Raw genomic sequence first — 25,876 nt, 5'->3', positions numbered from 1 at the left:
GGCTGATATTTATTAGATGGCATAACAGCAGAGAAGTCTGATTTCCTCCCAAAAATGTTTCTATAATTTTTTTGGTCAAAATGTTTTTGACAAACTTTGCTTTGTATGATATTACTTAGATCATCAACAGGGATACATGACAGGGTTACTACACCTTTTGTTCTGACCATGAATTTCTATGTCTTTTCACTACAAACACATATTTATATAAATGCTAATGTGTTTCTAAATGTTAATAATTTCTACTTTTAAGTATCAAAATCATGATTTTATAATTCTCTGATGTAAGGTCTACTCGCACGAACACCGTATATATTTTTAAGATTTAATATATCATGAAAGCACCAGAAACCAAAATACACACATTTCTGTAGTTGCCTTTTAATTAGGAAGAGTATAAAACAACACTCAAAAATATACTTTGCTTTAACATATATACATTTTACACATTTTATGATTGTCCATGTTGTTACCAAATGTGCATAGCTTGAGTAAAAGTGGGTATAGCCAGTCCAATTTCAATATTGAGCCCCCCCCACATGACAAATATGAAAAAATAAATATCATGGCCATGAATTAAAGGTACAGTTCACCCCGAAAAGTTGTCATTACTCACCCAAACTTACTTATTTGTTCCAAACCTGTATGAGTTTCTTTCATCTGTTGAACACAAAAGAAGATATTTTGAAGAATGTTTTTTTCCTACTATGGATGTCAATGGCTACCATCAACTATCTGGTTACCAACATTCTTCAAAATATCTTCTTTTGTGTTCAACAGAAGAAAGACGGTAATATAGGTTTGGGTGAAATATCCCTTTAAGAACTAGTACCCATGACTTTGTGGCCATGTTTTGTTCAGTTATTCCCTGTTTCCAGTTCTACTAATTTATTCCCTCATTTTAGTTAAATTGTGGCAATGTTGTCCTAATTAATTCCCTCAGTTTTGTTAAATACTGACCATGATTTAACAAAAACAACAGAATGAGTTACTACAATGTGACCACGATTTAACTAAAATGAGGAAATTAATTAAGTCATGGGAACGAATTCTTAATTCGTGGCCACAATATACAGTTTCCCCCCCTTATTTCATGTGCAGGGCTCCGTCTTTCAAGACAAAGTTCCTGTAAACTATTTTAAAGCTCCACAAAAGCTTTTGAGTCGAGCTGGGATGGCAAATTTGGCAACATCTGTTTGCTAATACTGGCTCAGTATTGAGAGTTGTGCAGCACTGCATGGTGGAGTAGACAAACGCCTCGCTTCTGTCTCACAGTGATGATCAGGGGTGGGAATCACAGGGTACCTCACGACATGATACACGATACCGATAATATCATGATACAGCAATTCTGCGATAATCAATATATTGCTAGACGATCCTTAAATGATGCATTACAATCTCTGTCTATAAAAACAAAATGCCTGTGAAAAGGTTGAGTGAAGATTGTTTCTCTTTATTCAAGTACAAATTGGTAAAAAATAAGTTTAAGTAAATTAAACATTTTATGCTTGTACTTTTTAAAAGCTTAGACTTTTCTTTGAGTGTAAACTGACACATTTCACTTGTTTTATATGGATACATACACCTCTTTTATTTCAACCTGGGAACATCTCAGTGTTTACCAGCTTCCTTAAAATGAACCAGGGAATAGTGTTGTCAAAGGTATCGACTTGGGTATTTTAACATTTTAAAAATGTGACAATATCAGCATTTCCCCCGAGCGCTGTTGAGCAGATCTTAAGCACCTCTGATTGGCCATTGTGTTCATGCGCTCAACATATATGTGACCCTGATCACAAAACCAGTCACGAGTCGCACGGGTATATTTGTGGCAATAGCCAACAATACATTGAATGGGTCAAAATTATCGATTTTTCTTTTATGCCAAATATCATTAGGCTATTAAGTAAAGATCATGTTCCATGAAGATATTTCTTAAATTTCCTACCGTAAATATATAAAAAAAATATTTTTGTGAGTGAATGCAGCACAATCGCCAACATAAATGGAGAACTTTAAAGGCTTTTTTTTCCTCAATGTTTTGATTTTTTTGCTCCCTCAGACTCCAGATTTTCAAATAGTTGTATCTCTGCCAAATATTGTCCTATCCTAACAAACCATACATCAATGGAAAGCTTTCAGATAATGCATGCATCTCAATTTTAAAAAATTGACCCATGTGACTGGTTTTGTGGTCCAGGGTCACATATGTCTCTGATTGGCTACGTTTATCAACACTTCCAAAACATGTTGTAAATAGACATGGTTGACGCACTTCACTGAGCGCTTATACAGATTACAGATTATACAGCGTTTGAAAGCAGGCGTCTATGAGTGGATCCCAAACATATCCACTGATAGATGGATCCACTAATAGACGCCTGCTTTCAAATGCTCCTGTGTGTATCTGTATGAGTGCTTGGGTATCTGTATAACATGTTTGTCCCATCAATGGTATAAAAACTGAAGTGCGTCCAGACTTTCGACTTAAACGTGGTTTGGGCATTTATTATTTTACTCACACTGCTGTCCGCCATTAAAAAATCTCTTTATCTTAGGCTAGTTAACTTATGGTCATTCATATGTTGAGCGCCACCTCGAGGAGCCATGAAGTAGCAAAGCAAATCTATTTAGAGCCCCTTATTTTATTAATTAAAATTTCGAAATTTGGTGCCAGCGCATCGATTCTCGTATTGCACGGAGAAGGACAACGATATATCGCCATGTTGATCTTTTGTCCCACCCCTCGTGATGATACGACCGTGACTGTGAGAAGGAGCCATGTACCGTCCACACTGATGACGCCTCATTTAGATGCACTGCTGCTGCAAACAGGGATATTCCTCCAAAGTATTGGCGTCAACACTTGTGGCGTATTGCACCACAGGAATGGTCGGTCAGCACTGTGTTTGAGAGCAGGAGGAGTACAGCCAGAGCAGGATGAAGCTGTCTATGAGGAGGATGCAGTAAAGACATCGCTGCGTGTGCAAACTCTGCGCCCTCTGGAAGCGCGTCAACAGCACGGCCAGCAGGACAAAGAAAGTGGCTATATTCAAAATGAGGAAAAGGCGAATGTACGAGGTGGTGCTAAACACATCATCACTCTCTGCCGTAGCCCCCACGCGTACTTCTTTGAATTTCCGGCCCTTTACAAAGCCCACTTTTCTGCCCTTCCGTAAATCACTGTAATCAATGAAAGCCCTCGAGTCCCCGTCCGCCTCCTCTGGAACCTCCTCATAGACGCGCTTCATCGTCCGCTGCCTCTCCTTCTTCTCACTCGCCTCAATCTGAGCAAAGATGTCTGGAAGGCTGTCAGAAAGGCTTGCCTTCTTGCCTCCCTTCCCCTTCCCCTGCTTCTTAGAAAGGGAAAACATCTTCTCAATAGTCCCTGGTGTCTTCCTCTTGTCTGAGGACTTTAGGAGGCGCTCAGCAGTTTTGTGGAAACGGTCCGTGTTAAGAACCCGTGAAAGAATGTGCCTTTCCAGCTGTTGGAAGACTGGTTTGACATGCTGAAGATTGTCCTCCACAACATTAACGTACTCCTCTACTTCCTCCAAGGGATGCACGTTTACCCCTGTTGTCCTTTCAAACTCCACTTTCTTTTGGTCCATCAACACCGTGGCCAGGGGTTTGGTGGGAACCTCATCTGTGAGCAGATAGATGTTGTAGGTGTGATCCCTGGTGGCCAGATAGATGTCAAGTCTCTCTGAGTCTCCATGCACGCTGAAACTCTGCACATCCACTCCGGACCCGAAGAAGATGTAGGCCACTCTGCTGATCGGGTACCTCAGTGGCAAAGTCACATTCACATAGTTTGAACCATTATACGGGTATCCCCGGGGGTAGCTCCTATATCCCACTATTGCCTGCTCACTGCCACCCGTATCGTCCAACCAGAACATCTTGGACGTTTCATTTCCGTGTCGGATCAGAGCACCGTGAACTCCATCGACTTGGGTTTTCTGGAAGGGCAGGTCAGTGTTGTGGAAGAAGGCGCTCATGCTGTGTGTCGAGCTGCCTAAATGCAGCTGAATGTGGTCCACCACCAGCAGAAGCTCAGGATGAAGCAGGAGTAAGTTCCTCTGAAAGTTCTTGATCTTCAGCTCAGGGTTGTAAGCTGCATGACCCTCCCCGCGAATAAACACCATGCCCTGCCGCTCCAGAGCCGCCTCCACCTGACCTTGGCAGTCTGCTGCCAGACCGTGCTTATACTTCAGCCATTTTGAGTTGCAAACCTCAGTGACTTGGCCTTCCCATGGTGCAAAGCAGCTCTCAGACACGGCAGGCCCGAACATGACGGCATTGTTGAGAGAGGTGTATTTGGGTCCATACAAAGCCTCTGTGACAAACGGGACTCCATTCGGAGCAAAGGTAAAGGAGTTCTGGTCCGGGTGCTCATGGCCCGCATTAAAGTTTCGCCACCCTTTGATCCAGTCTTTGTATTTGTTTTGGTGAACAATGTCGAAAATAGCACGTCCGCCAAGCTTCCCCGACTTAAAGGACAGAAATGTGTGGTTTCTCCCAGCAGGAAGGGCACTTCCATAGGTCACCACTCCCCAGTCTTCGAAATAATGCAGACGGGATGTACCATAATCAGGAGGAGGGGTGGGTTGCAGACTGGCGTCATACCTATACAGAGAGAGAGGCACATTTTGTAGTTAAACCAGAATACACAAAGTTCTAGTTCTTGGATAATCAGAAAACCTTTCAGTTTGGTTTCAGCTCGACCTTTTCTCAACAAGTGGGATTTCAATCCCAAATAACTCAAGAGATGTATTACACCGTCCTGCATAATATTTGCAGAGTGAAATGATCCAATATTTGTTTCTTACTAATTTTGTGGTGCTGGTTCCAAAAATAGTGCCTATTTTGGTCTAGCGTGTCATGCTTTCTCGCAAAATATGAAGTGCAATTTGTACCATTTTTGCTTCAGATGACAATTTGTAAGGTGTAGAAGTCGTATTATCCCTCAATCACCAGAAAAACTGCCACAAAGACATAATTCCTGTCTTCCTCTGAGCCGGCTTACAACTATTTGTTCAATTCTTAGATGATTTTCACATGTATGACATAATTTTATACCTGACAAAAGAAAATGCAAACATGACCCAGATGTTTTCTGCTACATCCAAACATTAGCTGCGTTTACATGGACCCTAAAAATCTGTTTGTAATCGGACTAGAAACACAGTCGGAATAAAAAAAGATCCGAATGAATTGGTAAGTAAAATTTCTAAAATAAGATCGAATTGAAAAGCGAAACTGGAAAGTTCTGCGCATGTGCAATGACGGAGAAATGGTGAAATTAATTGTTATTGAATACAGTATAATATAGTACAATAAATGACTGTCGTGTCAATCTAAAATTCATATTCCATTCATCATCTGCCACTTCGGACTTTCACCCATAGACGGATTTGTTGTGCGGGAGGAGGCGTTTTTACTGCTTGATAAACATAAGCAGAACGGCCCAAATCTTCATGTGCACCTTACATCAGTACCAGAAAGAAAATCAATTCCGATGTTAAGCTTGTGACATAAATGCACACATTAATCAGATCACTTTATTTAGAGCTCATGTAAACACTGGGTTCGAAACAAAAAGTGTCCATGTAAACATGCTAGTGACAGAAAATGACAGATTTTGTGAAAACATTTTTTTTCTAAACTTCTGTTTACATGCTAAGTTTTTTGACATTAAATAAAGTATTTGAACACCCATTTGCAGACTTTACAGCAAGTTAAATTATACATTTTGAATACTTTTTTGGTAATTAATTCCAAAACCTTTTTTTTTTTTTTTTTTTTGATAAGTACATAAAAGCTGACATATATACATATAATTTGGAAAATATTATTTTAATTCTAGTTAAAAAAAATTTAAGAAAAAAACTATTCATGATGGAAAGATTTTATTGCTATTTTTTTTAACTCCGCTTCATCAGATTATGTAATATTAGGTCTACATTGCAAATCATTTGCTTTGTTTTTTCAAGATGCATATATTGATTACGAATTTAACACTTTGCATTAAATCAGCTTTTCCTGTATATTTAAAAGTACGAGAAATTAGATTTTGATATTTTATATTTTTTTTATTATTTTTTTATATATTTTGGATAAATTATAGTTACTAATAGTGTAATGTAACAAACATTTTTATGGCTAGGAAGGCTTCTAAAGAAAGTCAAAGTACTTGAAAACGGAAGTATAACATCTGTGAAATTTTGCAACATTGATGTTTGACATTTTACAACATAAAAAAAAAAAACTAAATATGCTGAAACATCGTGAGTTTCATAACTAATGGCTTCCCACAACCATGTTTAACTGGTAAAAATAATATCATCAAAATCAAAGCTTTAATCCTCTTTGAGGATTACATACACAGTATTCAAAACTAAAATCTAGCTAAATAGCTCAGGAACACAAGAAGTCTCACCAGAGGAACTCAGTGTGCAGAGTGCACCAGCGCTGACCCTTCCCCGCCTGTCCCGGGCCCTCCAGAACACGATTCTGTCTGATCACCTCAGCCAGCCAATTGCCACTGCCATTTCGCATGACGTACCGATCCAAAAACACCAGCTGACTCTCTGGCCCATAGAACCAGTTATAGTTGGAATCTGCGATTGCAACGGTTCTCTGAAAACCTGCAGGAGCAGAAAATAATGCACTGAATCATTCAAAGCATAAAGGTCAACTAAAATCTCAAGTAGTTGTTCGTACTGATACATACACCCCACATAATAAGTAGAAGCCTCTTTGACAGCAAGTAAACACTTTTTAATTAACGAGGTTGGGTGAAGATTAAAGAAAGAGCAGCAGTTTACTGTGAAATGGAAAATTAAACCTAGCAACCACTAGAAAATATTTAGCCAGAAGGAATCACTTGTGTGTAAAAGAGCGACAGAAGTGAGCACTGTCTTTAGAGGGCAGCCTTTAACTAATGAGAGTTTGATGTTAGTATTTTCACCAGTTTGTTTTGGTTTCCACAGAAAACCAAAACCCTTGTTACATTGATATAAACACAGAAACGACTAAGAAGAGGCCATGTGGTCTTGACAGACTGCATCTGTGTGGATTCTCAGAACGGACGACTGAGAGGGTGTATTGTGGCTGCTAACCTTCTCCGTCTGCTAATTTTTTGCTTACGGATTTGGTTTTCCGCTACAATAAAATGGCTTTTGGCAGGAGGTTGCAAACTATCCAAACCTGACTTGTCTGTAGACACACAAACAGCTCGACGGCTGGTCGCTCTTTGATGTGCACAGAGAGCTATTGTTGTTACAGTTCATGGCCTGAGCTTTGGTTTGGTTTTGGCCAGGTTACCTTGTCATGGCTTTAAAGGGTTAGTTCACGCATAAATGAATATTATCGCATAATTATCTCACTCTCAAGCCATCCTAGGTGTATATGACTTTCTTCTTTCAGCCAAACACAATCGGTGTTATATTAAAAAATATCCTGGCTCTTCCAAGCTTTATAATTGGAGTGAATAGTAAAAAAAGTGCATCCATCCGTCATAATGGTTATAGTTTATAAAGTTATGAATATGGATATTTTTCTTACACAAACCCATCGCTTAACTCCAGAAGGCCTTTATTAACCCTGTATGGATTACTTTTATAATGGATGGATGCACTTTTTTGGGCTTCAAAATCTCAATTACTATTTACTCCCAATACAAAGCTAGGAAGAGCCAGGACATTTTTAAATATAACTCTGATTGTGTTCGGCTGAAAGAAGAAAGTCATATACACCTAGAATGACTTGAGGGTGGGTATATTTTGGGATAATTTTCATTTTTGGGTGAACTAACCCTTTAAGGTGAGAGACCAAGTAACTCATGTGTAAAAGGAGTTCATTGCTTTGACTGGCAGGGGCAAAGCACTTTATTACCACAATTGTCAGCTATTAACATTTTTAAAGGGGGTCATATCCTGAAAACTTTTTAAATGTACTATGGAAACTGAAGATGCATTTATTGACACCAAGCTGCGAATTTGTTCAAATGTAACTCAGGCTTTGCAAAGAGGTTGTTATTGAAAAATGGGGCAGCACAAAATAAACTGGACCCTACAGCAAACCCGCAGCCCACATAAAGTAAGCATTGTTACTCAAAAAGGGCGTTTATATACTGCTTTAGGAAGGTACAACAGGCAGCAGCAAAAAAAAAAAAAAAGAGTCAGAGAGAGGGTGAAAAAGGATGACCAAATCAAATAAAACGTTTCCGATATGACTCTTTAAATGTTGTGCTTGTAAGATACTGCACAGAACCAGGCAGAGCAAGGCCTTACCAGGCAACAGTGTCCTGTAGAGAAAGGCGAAGTGTTTGTGCAGCCAGGGATGACTGAAGTGGCCGATGTCAAAGTGCCTCTGCACCAAATACATGTACTGAAAGAGTGAACGAGTGGTGTACGTCCCATAGGCCACACCCTCGTACAGAGATCCATCCGTCACATCTTGGAGAAGCACCATGGACTTTTCCATGATGGAAAGAGCCTGTTTTGTCCAGAGGTATGCCTCCTGGAGGTATCCTGAAATATACAGAAACATAGCAAATATCACACAGAGAAGAATTTCTTGTGATTAGAAGGTTGTTTCCTGAAGCGGCTGACCTTATTGCATATGCATTTGTAGGAGTTTCTCTTTCAGACGCAAAATTTATGGGAGGAGATTATTTAAATGAATCATGCAAGGTAATTTACTAAGGTTTGCGCTAGCCATTATTTACCACCCAAAAAGGCATGTCCTAAACCAGACGCTAGTTTGCACTGCTCTTGGTAGCCTAGATTGTGTTGGTCATTATGGAAATGATCCGACTGCATCTGTGTACTTTAATTAGATCACACGCAGAACTTCCCACTTCCATCTGCGCTTTTTTGCAATTTCGCTTTCATGCTAATTTGCCCTGTTTAATAAATCTGGCCCTTAGTATTAGATAGTAAATATTTTTGCGGAAACCATCATGCATTTTTGTTCAGGATTATTTGACAACAACTTTTGAATGGTAGTGTAATTAGTTTTTAATAGTAGAATGGTAGTTTTTATTATGAAATAATTTTATTTCCCAAAAGCATAATCTTTGGCCATGTGCCTCACCTTTTATTTGCAGCCATGTTATTGCATGATTTTCCCTTACATTGCTTGATCTTAATTACATATTTTGTCCCAACCTACTGTAGCTGTTCCCAAGTGAACTTAGTTTTGCAACCCTTTTGCCCATTCTGGCATATTTTAATTAATTACAGTGCTATGCATAAGTTTAGGCACCCATGCTAAAGTTGACTAAAAAGAGGAATAAAAAATCATCTTTTGGAAATTGAACTTAATGCCTTAATTAAAAAAATTAGGAAAAATCCAACCTTTAAGGACACCAATTTTCTTTGTGAATGAATAATGTATCATAAATAAATAAATGTTCTTCCTTAAAATACAGGGTGCATAAGTTTGGACACCCCTATGTTAAATTCCCATAGAGGCAGGCAGATTTTTATTTTTAAAGGCCAGTTATTTCATGGATCCAGGATACTATGCATCCTGATAAAGTTCCCTTGGCCTCTGGAATTAAAATAGCCCCACATCATCACATAGCCTTCACCATACCTAGAGATTGGCATGGAGTACTTTCCATAAGATCATCTCTCAATGCAAATCAAACCAGCTATTAGGCTAACTGAAATAAAACCATGCCAATCTCTAGGTATGGTGAAGGCTGTGTGATGATGTGGGGCTATTTTAATTCCAAAGGCCAAGGGAACTTTATCAGGATGCATAGTATCCTGGATCCATGAAGTAACTGGCCTTTAAAAATAAAAATCTGCCTGCCTCTATGGGAATTTAACATAGGGGTGTCCAGACTTATGCACCCTGTATTTTAAGGAAGAACATTTATTTATTTGCGATACATTATTCATTCACAAAGAAAATTGGTGTCCTTAAAGGTTGGATTTTTCCTAATTTTTTAAATTAAGGCATTAAGTTCAATTTCCAAAAGATGATTTTTTATTCCTCTTTTTAGTCAACTTTAGCATGGGTGTCTAAACTTATGCATAGCACTGTATTATTATATTATAAATTCTGTCTAATACATTTTTGTTTATTGGTAAAAAATAAAAAATAAAGTTAAAAAATGTATTTACAAATTTTAGTAACACGTCAAAATCATAGCTTTGTGGACAGTGCTCTGTTATATAAGCAGCTGCGCCTCAGGCAACCAAAAAAAAAAAAAAAAAAAAAAAAAATTCCAAAGATATTTTACCAGTGATTTTGCTTTTAAAGTTTGAATATACAGCACATGTTGCAATGGAACATTATAAAGAAGCAAATATTTTAGTAATACACCATAATTAGTAATACACCATAAAACAGACACAAAACCGTCCATAATATATATTGTTTATCAACGACAACAACATCAGTCAAAACAGGACTAAACAATTTCATTCCTTAGATGGCGTAAGGGAAAACAGCGCTCATGTTTAGAGAGTGTTGCTCTGCAATAACCCTGGAATAACCCGTTTTCTGATGTGCACGTAAATGGCTTGTGTCAGCAGAAAGCAGCTCTTTGCTGTTATAGCCAGCTCATTTCAGCATGTAGAGATCATACGGAAACCACACTGAGATGTGTTTGATGGTATAAATGATGAATTGTACAGTTTATATTTATAACTCTGAGAAGCAGAAGGCAAAAAGCAAACCTTCCTGTACTACTATGAGCTAAACTCTCAAATAGCTCTCTTAATTTCATGAAAATGTTTCAAATGTACCCCCAGCTCCTCTGCCTGCATGCCTGGGTGAGTCTGAGAAGAACCACATAAATATTTAGACCACATCTCATCAGTTTGAGTAATAGTGCCACACCACAGGTTTCCTGGAACACAGTAGGTCCACCGACAAACAGCTACTGTCTCTAAGTTACTCTTACACACACACACACGGCCACACACACCAGTTTACAATCAAACAGGAATTACCCTCAGTGAACAACAACATTTACACAAACATGATATCACCTACTCTGTGGACTGCAGAAACCCAACAGCACACAAGCTGGAGTTATCAGATCTGACTGCACCATATAAAGCAAAACATTCACGGTAGAAAACACACTTCATTCCACAAAGCCCTTTATCTGTTTGTCTAAATAACTTCTTCAGTTGCTTTTGGCATTTTGTTAAATTGACAGTCTTTGCCATGATTGGCAGTCTTTTTCTAATACAAACAGTGTATGAAGCACATAGTATGCTCTAATGTTCCAATTTTAGTGCTGCGATTTTTAGCTCAGTGAAGGTATGGTTGAGAACGGGTGTGTTTGGAGAGATAGACATCACACTACTGGTGCTATTTTTGCTGTTTGTTTACTGTGCACATTTGACAAATATGCAGTATACAACCAGAGTACACAGCTGTGCCACACAGCACAATGCACTTTAATTTTGGGTAAACTATTTCTGTAAAAACTCATCTTTTCAAAGTTCTGTTACCACTTTTAGCATTTTCTACACAAAACTACAGTACATATGTGTTACAGGCTGGATTTCCAAGTGTTGTTGACATTTTCTTCTCTTGTGAAAAAGAAATACACTTAAGCAAACTTTTAACAGAGATAATATACTTTAAAAAGATAGACTAAAGTGTGAACTGAATGTCATGTTTTCGGACACTAACAATGGATGTTGTTTATAATTAAATGAAAATGTATTCTAGTTTAAATTTCAATTAAATACACTTAAAGTGCTTTTTCATCCACATATTAGTAGAACTTAAGTACATCTTTATATGTAATTTCATAATTCTGTTGTCTTTGAAATATGGTCAAAGTATGCTTCTGAATGTAAAGTTAAATTTATATAATTGAATGTACTGACAAGCATTTATGGTAAAGTTAAATATACTTTATTGTCATTTCTATTGAAATTGATATCAATGTAAGAATTTGCATGTATTAATCGAGAGTTGCTTTTTATTGCTAATGAGCAGTTTGTAATTAAACTTAAAAAACAAGACTTTCCCCGACTTCCTAGGTTGTCTATGAAAGCCTGTGGACTGATTTTATGTGAAGGACTCGGGACGTTTTGTGACGTTTACACACGCTCCCGAAAGCTTCTCTTCCGTTCAATGACACATGAAGCAAATGCTTATACAATGTTCAGGAAAAATGCCAAAAGAGCCATTCTGTACTGTAATGTCAATGTGTCATGCAAAGAAAAGGTAAAATTAATTTAAGCTATCGTCTCACATAGCCTCATAGTCTATAGTCTCAAATTTTCTTTATAATCAAACTATCAAAACAGTGTCATTTTAATGACCTCATCTGTCACCATGATGACGGTAAATTGCAGAGCATTTGTAAACATATCCACATCGCTATGATCAGATACTTGCTTAAAGGGATGGTTCGGAGTAAAATCAACCTAGGGTCCTTTGCACCATGACCTCGAGCCAAACACCCCCAGAAGCCTTTTTTCCCGTGGTTGAACATTATTAAAGTTAGAGCTTATTTAGAGATATCAGCCGGATGTCTTAGTGCAGGCACTAATGGATCCATGGATGTATCTCGTAAATTACCCCACTAATAATGCCTGGAATGGTACCAAACTTCTACAGTAGTACAAATAGGTTCTGTACTCATAAAACGAAGCATTGGAAAGTTTGTTAGTACATCAGGAGTTTATTTAAATAACACTTGCCTGACGGCTCATGCTACTGCTAACCCGGACGTCGACGTCACTTCAGTGGTTTGGGAAAAGCATGTAAAAGTCCTGCAGAAAGCGATGCATAAGGATGTAGTGTAACAAAGGTATTTCCGACTTATTTTTACTTAAGCAAAGAAAAAAGAAAAGAAAAAATTTGCCGTGAGTATATCTGGGCCTTGAATCACGCTCAGTCTCTTGTGTGTTACGTATACACGAGTGCGAGCACGAGCAATAAGTTGCTGGCTGCAGTTCCATTAACGGCCTCCAGTGTCGCTAATGACTTTAACTTTAAATGTAATATTGAATAAAACACTAGTTACTGTAAAATTTTTATCAAGTACTTTTCCATGTGTTCTATGATAATCAAAATAAGTGTACTTCTTTAAAGCATGACAAAAAGATCTTAAAACAATTATTTAAAAGCTTTTAATTTGACATTATTACAAAGGGCACTTTTTAAATGTGTCTTTAAGTGGGTTAAGAAACAGTCATGAAAGTATGCTCTCTTAAGTGGACTTTTATTTCATTAATACTTTACTATCTGCATACATTTCTTTTATTTGTATATACTTTTAAGAATTGAAGTTCACAACAAATGCACATACAATTAAGCGCACTCATTTTTCACAAAGGTGACTCTTCCACCCCATTCATAAAACCCATTTAATGTCCCAAAGAAAACCCAAGCTCAAGTAATATCATTCTCAGAAGTCAAAAGTTATCTCAAAGCTGTAATGGTCTCACTAGATCAGGTGAAGCTCGTTCCACTACAGTAGAAATGAGAGAGAGAGACTTTATACCTTGTTGTGACGGAACCACCAGACGGTGGTAGAAAACAGATGCTTAGGACTGTGATGAGGTTGGGGAATGCCGTTCAAGTGGAACCCCCTATATGGCCAAAATCATAGCCTTGTATTTTATATGAATAGCTACAGATGAAGTGAGACCAAAAGAGTGTGATGTGGGACGTTTTTGCTTGACTGAAGATCAGACATGTTCTAAATTGTGAAACTACAAAACCAGGCAGCCATCAAAAAGTGCCAAGTGAAGTTTAAATGGCAAATTAATAATAAAAATAAAACACTACCGCCAAATTCATGACTGTTCCGACTAGTGCAATGTATAACTGATGGGTTGATTGGGATTACAAGGAGCTCTGTATACACAAAGTTAATTTTAAGACATAGTTCACCAAAACATAAAAAATCTATCATTTACTTACCAATATATCATCCCAAACCGATAAGCCCTCCATTCATCTTCGGAACACAAATGAAGATATTTTTATATTTTTGTCTATCCATTGAAAGCCCACACAACTAAAACTTTATCTTTGACACATACAAGGTACAAAAGGACTTTGGTAAAAGTAATCCATACATGTCTATTTGTACTTTCTGATGCACAAATTCTTAGTTGCATAGACAAAGGAAGTCTAATGGGTTTGGAACAACATGAGGGTGAGTAGATTATTATTTTCATTTTTGGATGAACTAACCCTTTAAGGCAACGTTCCTTCATCCAGGCCGATCTCCACAAACCCACATCATTTACTCTGTATTAATGATGTTATTTTATACAGAATCTTCTGCTATGAAACGGAGCAGATTGGGATGGGAATGCTGGGAAGAGCGGGGCAAAAAGAACCTCCAGATATTTGGACAGATATGAGAGAAGCTGTTTCAAAAAGTCAAAAGGACATACTTTCAGGGCCAGAAACTACAGATTATGTTATGAATAGCTGCAGGGGAGGAATAAAGACAGAGAGAAACACAAAAGAGCAAGAGAGTGAGGGGAAAATATCAGTTCTGAAATACTGGAGTCATGTGGTGAACTGCTTCGCTGGAGAAATAATTAGGAAGGCTTAAGTTCAGCTCTGCAGAATGACCCTGAGCAGCCTTAAATTCCAGGCAGGAATGCTGAGCGAGCGCGCAGACCCTTCCTTCTTCAAAATGTGTGTGTTCAGAAGACTGAGCTTTCTCCAAAAACCATATGTCAGTTTACTTGGGAGTAACAGATTGTCCACAGATTGAGAGCATTTCAGTTTCACTTTGTATTAAAATGAAATATTCTAATTTAAGAAGTGCTGTTACAGGATTTTATTTGGGGTTCAAAAAAAGGTCTATCAACAAGTATGTGAGGTATGTTGCCAATTATTATAGAACGTCATTTTGACTAGCCTTGAGTTTATAAATCAAACAAGCTTACCGTGATGAAACTATATTGGGCAAGACATTCTTGTCACGACACCGTTTTCTACTAAAACATAAAACTTTTTATGCGTTTTGACACGACAACAGCGTTTTGGGTTCCTGAAAACGCAAAATGTTGGATTTCAAAGTGCAAGTTTTTGAAAACGGTCTCCGTGTAAACAACAAAAACGTGAATCTCTGAAGACAATGACGTCATGCACATGCGTATTACGTGTTCAGTCTAGGGTTTCATCGTCATCTAATGGTCTGGCAGCAGAATACAGCGCTTTTAGTCGTTTTCACGGATCCGTGTGAATGGGGATCGTTTTGACAATGGTGTCGTCTGTACGCGGAAAACTCACAGGAAAAACTTCTCCGTTTTAAGCATATCGTTGTCGTGTAAACGTACACACAGTCACGTTCCATTTGTTTTGTTTTCATTCATGGCATGTGTTCCCTTTGTTTTAGTTTCCCGCCATGGATATGCATTTCACCATGGACACTAACACCATTCTTCACAGCTGTTCATCGTTTTAGCGAATCATCACTGTGTATTTAAGTTCCTCCCTTTGTCCTGTTCATTTGTTGGTTGATGTCTGTGCACTAGCACACTGTTTCGTTTGTTGGCTTGTTTTTATGAGTTCGTAATAAATCTTATGTTCTTTTAGAATCATCTTCGTCTTATGTGGATCTAAGCTTTACAATTCTAGACTAGAGGAATCATATTTTTGTTCAATTTAAAATGTGTTATTTGAGCTTTTAAGTTGTTGTGAACTTTTGGATATGTGTTTCACCGACTGAACTCCTGTGGTGAAGTCTACTCCATATGTACTTTACAGACATTTCCGTTTTGTCCCTTTTCAAGAATCCTTGTGTGTGACGTGAAAATATAAAAGTTTTACAATCATGTCATGAGTTTATAATTTTGTTGGAACCGTGCACAGAAAAGCTCATAGTTCTTGACAATTCGTTTATGCATTTTTTTTTTTTACTTTGGAATCTTTAATTAAAATGCCATAACTTTCCATTCACACTCAGATCTTTATTCATTCAAGTATACAATGCTCAATTTTCACAATCCAATCCACAACCAATGGAAAAAATCAAGTCCCCCCCCCCACCCATTCAATAGCCGATTCACTCATGAATATGTTACAATACTGTAGCTGATCGCTACTTCATACTTCAATGTTTTTGCAGTGCATTCCAAATAGAACTCAAATTCCATGTTCATTATTTAAACACCAATGGCTGCATCCGAAAGCATAGGCAGCTGACCACTAACCACAACTTTCAGACGCCATCCTTATTCTAAGGATGCGCCCGCATCTATGCTGCCTTCAAAAACCGATCAGATGAAGGTATCTCAGAAGACAGGAAGTGAAGCTAACATTGGATTCAGACGTGCCTTGATGCCTTCCGAAAGCATTCTTCGAAGGCATCATGTTTAAGCTTTCAGACCATAAAGCCAGAAACAAAATAAAGGTGATAGAACAGACCATTCACAGAAAAATGAATAGAAGAAATGGTAACGCTCAGTTTAGCAGTTGCAGGAACGTAAGTCCCATCTTTCAGTTAATAAAGCTTTCATAGAGGCTGTTTACTTTAGAACTGGACCAGTCAAAAAAAATACAGTTTTCAACATGACTTGATGATCAATGCAATCCCATGCAAATGAATTCACACTGTCTGGACATACAACGCTAAAGAAATGTTAGACTCACCTTGGTTCATGACCACAAGACTGCCAGTCAAAAGAGCAACACAATTGGTGGGTTGGTGGTTGTGGAGGTACTGAAATCCCCAGCCGCGGTGGTAAGATTTCTCATACATGTAGCGAGAAGCGTTCCCGATCACCTGCAGGAAACGCTCCTGCTGAACTTTACTAAGGTACTCATATAGGAAGTCGTATGCCGTAGCGAAGCCAACCAGAGAGTGGGCTATAGGAACCTCATCCCACGGAGCATCTTTCACCATCCTGAAACAAAAGAGCCGTCTTTAAGACTTCGAAACATACTCTCACACAACATTAGCCAGAAAAATTGTTCTGTTTCTATTTAGAGAGCTTAAAAGAACAGCAATTGATGAGAGGGTAGCAGCTCATATATGCTAACTTAACAGTTGACTGACTGTTAACTGAATTTAAGTTTTTGTCAAGAAAAATACTGTAGATTGGTTAACAGAAAATCAAATTAGCAAAAAAAAAAAAAAAAAAATATATATATATATATATATATAAAAATTTGATTATAGTATTATGTGGTACTTCATCCATTTGTTCTGTCGAAGAATTACAGAATTCACATATGGGTTGGGGGTAGGATTAATTATGTTTATTTTATTATCACATTATTTCTAAGAATGAATGGTAACACATTAAAAAGTGACAGTCCTACTTTTTTCCAGTTTATTTTTAGCCGATATGATTTTTTTTTTCATGTAAAGTGGACAAAATACGAAGAAAAACAAAACAAAAAACATACAATTAATTTAAGAAAAATAAACAAAATGGTGAGATAATTATGTATTTAAGTCTAATAATATATAAAATAGATTTTGCATTTTACCGAACAGGACAACAGACATGAAATTCGGCTCAGAATGCAAATATCACTGTAATATCTTTGATACAATTGCAATAACTTTTAATAGGCACTAACCACTTTAAAAAGAGCTGATTTAGATTAATACACACAGTAGATAAACAATGTCCACATATATTGTCAACACTACAGTACATTTCTTCATTCAACTGAGCGTTTAGGAGACAAGTGAGCTGCATTTCAATTGCTATTCACTGGACAGGAGAAAAATGGCAGAAAAAATACAGTTAAAAACTTGCATGGACTGCAAGTTTCATGTGTTTACAGTAATGCAATTTGAGAACCACTATTTATAAGTTACTTTGGTAAGAAACCGTCTGCTAGTAGCAAATATATAACAGATTTTTGCTTTGACTAAGCAATGAAAGAGCAGTGGAGGCTGTAGATCTGAATCAGTGCTACAGCTATACCTACAATCTGGAGTGTGCGTAATAACACCGACAAAGTTATGAGTTCCAGAAGCTGGAGGTTTGTGTTGGGCTGGTGCTGGTTGGCCACTACATGCTGGCGGCAGTGTAAATGAGAGTGCAGAACCGCAGCCGTTAACCCCAACCAACCAACCATCCACAGCAACTTAAACAGAAACATCAGCACTCACTCTGAGAACACACTGGAGGAGGTGAGGGAAAACTGGCACTTGGAATATTTGGACTCACAAATGTGCACACGTTTGAATAAACCCACATTTTTGAACACCAAATTATAACTCCAAATATTCAAGCAACAGAGAACTTAAATGTATGGGTTGTGCATATAACCTTGGTCCGCTGAATGAAGGAACGTGATGCTTCAGTAGCCACTATGGGAGCTTCGTTAAAGAGTGAATCTTTCCACAGAATCATCCCACGTTTTAGACATAAAGACTGATGAATGATTTAATGACTCACTCAAGATTTGCCCAATGACTGGAGCTAACTCATAATTAATAATAAATGTCTGCCATGAACATTCGCAAGTGAAGACTTTGTCTTAGCTAAATGATTTAAGACAGCTGGAGATGTATCCTAACCATGTAGTTAGAGCCATTTTACAATCCTTGTTATGTAAGGTGGAGGCAGCACACTTTCCAAAAAAAGAACGAATGTGTTGGAATTAAATGATGACAGTGGAATCTGGGTCAATGTGATTCATAGTTCAAGTTAATCCATAGTTTTTTTTATTTGTGTTGCTATTATGGAATACACTGAAATTAGATGTTGTGGGGACAGCAATAATTAAACCTTTGATAAATTTGATGGGCTACATGTCTTAGCTTTCAGAGGATTATGACAAGGGCTTAAACAACTAAAAACTAAGTTTACTCTTTACAGAAAGTTTTTTTGAGCTTCTCTATATAAAGCTCTGATGCCCTGCATTTTTTTTGTTTTTTTTTACTTTTAGGTCAAACCAACCGTAGAACTGTCCTATTTTTGAGGGATTTTCCCCCACATATGCTGTAAGTCCAGGTTAAAATCTGTAGTTATTTTTTGGCCATCAAATAGGAGCAGACTGATCTTAATAAATCAGTGACAGAGAGCAAGCGATATAAGAGGCAAGATGAGCGTATAAGAAGCATCAGATACAAGTTTAGACAGGTCTAACTGTCACTCACTGCATTAGAGGCTTTTGTGTTAGTAGTGTCAGAGGCAGGTTTGGCTGAGTCAACATTTTGGAGATATTGTACAGGAAGGAGTACGGTTGAAAAAGAAGCAAGTACAGTCAAGATAGAGTACTTAAGGTACAGTGACAATGAACAAAGCAATCAGCAGTCATGGTTCATGTAAACTCAAACCACATGTTTCGAAAAAGAGAATCCTTGTGGCCTTAGAACCATGGAATGTGTTAAAATAGCATGGTATAATAATAATAATAATAATAATGGTTTTTGCTTATTAGAAATTGTGGCCCTAAGTGACCTTACCTATTGAAGAGTGGCAAACATGATTTGTGCTTACGCTGGATCTGGAATAGTTTCTGAACAATAACACATGCAATCAAGTGTAGGCCAATATAAAAGGTGTTTATTGTGTTTCATCTGGTTTTAAGAATAGCACACTTGGCTTTACTTGAAGATCTTGCAACACATCTAGGTGAGAGTACATCTTTATAAAGCATAAGGAAAAATGTGTACCTTGAATGCAATGCAAGTCGGAAGCATCTGCCAAATGTATAAATCTAAATGTAAGGATATATCTGTAGACAGTGACAAATGGCTGTATAGGAGAGGTTTTGCAGCAAATCCTTAAATACAGACTTGGAGAGTTTTGTGTGTTTTTTAGCAATTCATAACCACTCTCTCATTTAGAACAATCTGGATTCATCAACATTAAAATTAAGATAAAAACAAATTTGTGTATATGCATCTGTTTGAATCTGGTTTTCTAAGAACATAAGTATACATGTTCCAGCCTGGAACATATTGTCTTAAGTTCTAAGAAATTCAATATGCTTTTTATGTTTATGCTTATGAAAACAAAATTGGTGTTTTGTGGCTTTTTCGTTGGGATGTTTGCTAACCGTATTCAGCTGCTCAGGAATTTAAAACTTCTTTTTATCCCTAAGCAAAGAACAAAAAAGTATAACGAACCTTTCCCACGAGTATATTGGGAGCTTAAAGCCCCTTAGAGCCCTGAAATCAAAATTTAAGTTATTTAGCTTTTCATATGAATTTGTTAGCCCTGAGGTAATGAATAAGCTGGTGTGTTCCACAACAATGACAAAATTTGCGTTTAGGAGATATAAGCATTCAAAACTTACAGTCCCTCACTTCCTCTAAAATTGATCACGGATATTTATGACATCACCACGGACTTCAGCTTCTCATCACATCTTCTGTCCAATCAAATGCTCTCTAGAATCTAAAACTCCGCCCCCTATGCTATAAATACCACCTGGCCATAGCAACCGTTGACATGTCACAGAGCAATATGGGTTGCAGATGTGTGTTCGGTTGCTCAAACGCTCGAGTTTTATTCAATTTTCCAACTGTACGTTGGTTAATAATGCAATAGCTAGAATTTATTCACACCTCTACAACTGAAAATAAATATCCAAAATATCATCAGTGCTCAGATTCGCTTCCATGGTGCTGTCAACTACGAATTGCAGTCTGTGAGGTAAACTAAACGCTATTGGCTATTTGAAAAGGGGGAGGAGCCATTCAATATGACCCGCCTTAGTTTCCTGTTTCAGTGGAAATTACGTCAACGCATCATACAAAGCTGTGCTTACCAAGGCACTTCAGTGGGCCTTTAAGCATTTTAGCATAAGACAAAATGAAAACAAACGAAATGCAAAAAAAGGGGTCTGAATACTTTATATTACTTTCACATATATGTATTGAATCCAACGTATCATCAGCACTGGGATTCGCTTCCATGGTGCTGTAAGTACGACTTGCAGTCTGTGGGTAAACTAAATGCTATTGGCTATTTGAAAATATTCAATATGTCCTGCCTTAGCTTCCTATTTTAGTGGAAATTACGTCAACGCATCATACAGAGCTGCACGTTCCAAGGCCTTTAAGAAGCACACCAAACACACAAGCTCAGACACACATTATTTTACCAGTTGGGCTGCACAGCCATGCGCTCCATGTATTCCTTGGCTACATCCAATGCACCGGCACGGTGCGGGTACAGCATGCAGAACATAGAGAGCAGGCCTAAGTTGTTCCCATACACTTCATTCCAGCGGGCACTAAACTCAGCAGGGCTCCAGGGGGGCAGGTACTCCTCCGGTCTCTCCAGTATGGCCTCCCCAGCCTCCCGGATCTGTCGGGCCAAAGCCTTGTGCGTCCCCAATGCCGCCCGCTGCAGCTCCTCAACCTCCGCCTGGCCGAAGTACAGCATGGGGTGAGTTCCCTCGTAGTTCCCTCCAAGGAACGCAATGCCTCCGCTGGGGTCCACTTGAGCCAGAGCCGAGGATGCCAGAATCCACAGTGCACTTATAAAGAACACTGTTGGTGCACCACGGGTGTAAGTTCTCATTCTGGCATCAGAGAGAGAGAGACCTCATCCCTTTGCTCCCTCTCAGCTGAGGAGACAGAAAGAGAGAGAGAGACGTTATTTTCTCTGTGTTACACTACAGGGTCTGAATGCCTGCAGTAATTAGACCCAGCTGTAGGGCCGATCTCTCACTGGGTTTGTGCACTTTTTTTTTTTAAACAGAGATGAAAGTTCACTATACTTTTTTTTTCCGACAGGCTCAAGGAAACCCTGCATGCCTGAAAGCTTCCAACATTCAGCACTTAGAAACACAATTAGTCAGAGCTTTAAAGGTCAACATGTCTGCATGATAACTGAGTAGAGTCTGAGGAAATGTAAACCACTGCTGTTCTTGAACTGCTTTCCTGAACACTTCTCCATAACCTTCCGTACATTGGTCAGACAAAACTCACGCCATCGAATTGAATCAATGATGTTGGTTGAAATGCTCAAACGAAGGGCTCGAGGATTGGCTGGGTATTATGATCCAAGTAAAAGCCCTGCTGTATATACATATAGATGCCTCATTAGCGTCTGTTTCTATGGGCCGCTATGCGAAAGTCATCCGCCACATTGGAACAGTCAAAGCTTGTCCATGAACACTTGAGAGCAAATCTGCAACCGAAGTTAAACTCATGTATAATTATCTATATCTGCAATAGACTTCAGCAGATGATTTAGCAAAACTAACACAATACTTTAAGACGAAGGAGTCAGCTAATGGCTAGTTCACACTACAGGATTTTAAGCCCGATTTGCAAGTTAACGAGCTCGCCGACAGGTTGGAAATCTGCGGGTGATCCGCGCTCGCCAATCTTTAAGTGTGAAATACTTAACGATGCATCAAAAACGTTCGCTGACACATCGCCGACGCCAGACAAATATCTAGCATGCCAAATATCTGGAGCTGTCGGCCGACTCGATAGCCTGTGGTGTCACGTGTCGCGACGAGCAACAGCCAATGATCAGCTTGTTATGACATTACAAAAGCCTTTTGTATTTGTAACCATCATTGCCAAACCACAACAGGCAGCTGCTTTTTCATTATAATGTTTTACTCACCTTCAACTCTCTCTGACAGACAATCCCCAATTTTTTTTTTTTACCGCCAATTTTGTCCCGCCGTCCATTTTCAAATAGACAATGCGCCATTGGAATGCACCATTTCCCATTCCACTTCTTTCATGACAAAATGTGGTTTTGGGACCGGATAGTCGTTGGGTGACAGAGTTGTTGTCAGCTCGCGTAGTGTGTAACCCCCTGTTGCAGATCATTTACGTAGTGTCACATAGTGTGAACACCACAACGACTTCAAGACTCCAGAGCAAGTCATGTAGTCTAAACAGCACAGCGATCTGCCGATGTTTAAAGTTGTGTAGTGTGAACTAGGCATAATACAACATTAAAGGAGAACTTGGTAACTTTTTTAACTTAATAAAACTGTCTAGAAATCATTTGGATGGTTAAACAACCTGTTCTGGTGATATTGGTGACTTTCCCCGCTCCCCCCAGCGTTCCCAGGCGGAAAACCAACCTTGCAACTTGGGGACTACCGTCCCGGTAAGACAGAAATTGGAAGTCTCGTGAGAAACGAGCGCGAAACACGGATTGCTTTACGGCAATTCGACATAAACACACGCATGTATGCTGTATTACCAGATTACCCATAGACATCATATAGGTGTATAGGCTATATGATGTCTATGAGATTACCCACCTCGGTAGACTTAGCTCCACACGATACAGTTGGCTTGCTCCGATCATAACAAACGCACATGAGCAGCGGTAGAGAGGGGGAGGAGGCTGCCGCAAGTGAGTTTTTTACTACCGTGTTGTGAAATATACGCCCCACCACAGCAGTAGGGGGAGCTCGTGGGGAAAACATGCGACAACAAAAGGGAAAATCAGCGAAGAAGTGACTAGAGTTCACTAGAGTTGCCGAGTTCTCCTTTAAAACATTACCATAGTTTAAAAACCTGTAATATTAAGTACATATAAAAAACATGAACCATTCTCACCTGTGAAAGGTTATCCCATTTCTTCGGGAATTTAAATCTCGGCGGTTTCACAACCAGAAACTGCGCAATGTTGTGGCATCATTGATTCTTACATTGAGTGACAAAACACTAACTGTTCCAAGATGGCGTGCGCACAGACGTGACATCTTTGTATACATATCTATGACTGCACCATCTAGTTCTAAGAATCTTCTCCATCTTTCTCCATAGAGTCCTGGAAGATCGAGTCCTAAAACCCGGAAACGAGTTAGCACTCATGAATTTTTTAAGCTTTTATGCGTCTTGGAAAAGGTGCTTGCTAACAAGTGTCTAAATTGGACTACACAGGTTGTCTGGGACATTATACATCATCACGCAGAACAGGTAAACTCATCTCACTAGTTTACTTTTACAGCCTTGTTGTGTTTATTCTTGTGCTCTTGCAAACCATTCTAACTAAAGATTTCCAACTTGAAGATTTTAAATAAAGAATAGAAGGTTTATCGGAAGGTTAGTGGTGTTGATGCTGAAGTCATGCAGCCATGGTCTAGTTCATTTGTAGCCTAACTTTAGCTTTTACTTCTGGTGATTGTATTTCGACTTCAAAATTCATAAATGTTGTTCATGTGTGAAGATTATTTTGTAGAACACAACGTGAAAAATTCATAAAACTTTTGTCGGCCACAGAGCTTATTTTCTGCAATAATCCAAAACCCAAAGGAAAAATCCTGTTGGCCTGTGCACATTTTAATGTTTAACATTATCTTGATGCAATTTTCCTGTGGTTCCAGATGAATTAGTCTTATGCTTTTTTTATACTGTAAGTTATTGGCTCCATAAAATAAAAAAATATCTGATGGTGTCTTTTTTTTTTTGCCTAGCAATTGCTATTTAAATGTATGGGAATGCAAACCAATAGCTTTCTCCAGGAATCACAGCCCTCCTTGGCTTGGACAAACAAAGCCACAGTGTTTACACTTTTGAGGAAGTCAACCTACGAATGGCTTACTTATAGATGACTTGGCATACCAGCTGAGAAAGGGGAAAGTAAATTAAAGTTCATGAAACTGAATGATTAGCAGGACCTTCAACAGACAGACGTTCAGTCCCAGAGAATACTTTATTTATTTGTTTTGATTGGCTGCTATTAAGCCTGTTACGCCTGAAAACAGTTAGAACTCTCTAATATTTAGCGAGTTCACCATAACCGCGTCTTTCCAACAGCCGAAATGTGAGCTCTCTGCTTCTCCTCCTGACTGACTAACACGCCGCTGGTCAAATGGAAAATTAGCTGGTCCAGTTTTATGGGGTGTCTAGACATGTGTCCAGCGCAGCCGGTATCTATTACTCTTGTCTTAAAACACACACACACACACACACACACACACACACACCAAACAAAATAAATCAGCCTTTACTCCAAATATTATCCTCCCATCTGTTGCTCAACATTGTGACAACTTCTATGGTATGAAGAATGCATCACTTCCTTCCAGTTAGCACTGCGCTTATTGGATTTCTGATTACTCTTTAGAAAGCAAGGTGAAACCGCATAGGGCAAGTCACAGCAGTGGCCCTTGACCCCTCAACCTCTGCATTCCTGCTAAACACATGGTCAAACAACTAATGCTTACATAAGCTGTGTGTGAAGGATCTGAGCACACACATATTCAAAGATGCAGAGAACAGGCTTGTTTCAATCCAGTTTGACTCTTAAAGAGAAGCACATTTGTAATGGACTTCTATAAATCTACGATATAGAAATACACATGCTATGAGATACTGTATAGAGATATCTAATTATGTTCTACAGATAATCGAAATGCTGTATTGCCTTCTATATTGTTACCCTTTTTCATAAAAAAGAATGACATTTCCAATGACTGCAAGTTACACTGACAGACCACACAATAGTCCTAAACTGAACGATCTATGAAAACAAAGCACTTCTATGAATAAGGCGCTTAAAAACGAAACTAGATTTAAATAAAGCAATTTAACAAACGTATAATAGCCTACTAATAACAAGAAAAATAAATAGCCTATAGGCTATTTAACTTTTTCTGTTGATTCTAGCGCTCTTTAAAGTTGGCTACACCACATCAAAACTTCTTTCAAATCGGAAGGAAAGTCGTATTGAGCTCCGTTACCTCTCAGATCCACTTGCGTTATCTTAACCTTCCCAAAAAACGCCGAAGTCATGGGTCTCATGCCTGATGGAAAGCATCCGCTGGCCTGGTATTGTTTGTCGTCAACAGCCTCGCTGAACCGCAATCATCTGCGCAGAAGAAAGTCAGCAAACCAGCGTCACATCTGCCGGAGAAGGAGGAGAGAGAGAGAGAGAGGGAGGGGAGATATATATTCATTTCCCCCCGTGGTTTTCACTCTCTCCCTCTTCAGTAACACTTACGCTTTCAT

At 38.6% G+C, this 25,876-nt stretch overlaps 1 protein-coding gene across 1 annotated transcript; it reads right to left on the bottom strand.

Annotated features, from left to right (window-relative positions):
* Positions 1–368: 368 nt before the first annotated feature.
* dse (dermatan sulfate epimerase) lies at positions 369–25,786 on the bottom strand. Its single transcript, XM_079889248.1, has 6 exons — positions 25,609–25,786; positions 21,043–21,510; positions 16,618–16,871; positions 8,301–8,540; positions 6,446–6,653; positions 369–4,632 (listed from the first exon to the last, which is right to left on the bottom strand). The coding sequence occupies exons 2-6, from the start codon at positions 21,462–21,464 to the stop codon at positions 2,901–2,903; spliced, it is 2,856 nt and encodes a 951-aa protein (XP_079745374.1). The 5' UTR covers positions 21,465–21,510; positions 25,609–25,786; the 3' UTR covers positions 369–2,900.
* Positions 25,787–25,876: the final 90 nt, after the last annotated feature.

This window comes from Squalius cephalus (genome assembly GCF_949319135.1).
Source record: "Squalius cephalus genome assembly, chromosome: 12".
In the NCBI taxonomy this organism is placed as follows: domain Eukaryota; kingdom Metazoa; phylum Chordata; class Actinopteri; order Cypriniformes; family Leuciscidae; genus Squalius; species Squalius cephalus.
Note: the sequence above shows the minus strand (reverse complement) of the source record. Positions and strands in the feature narration are given on the sequence as shown.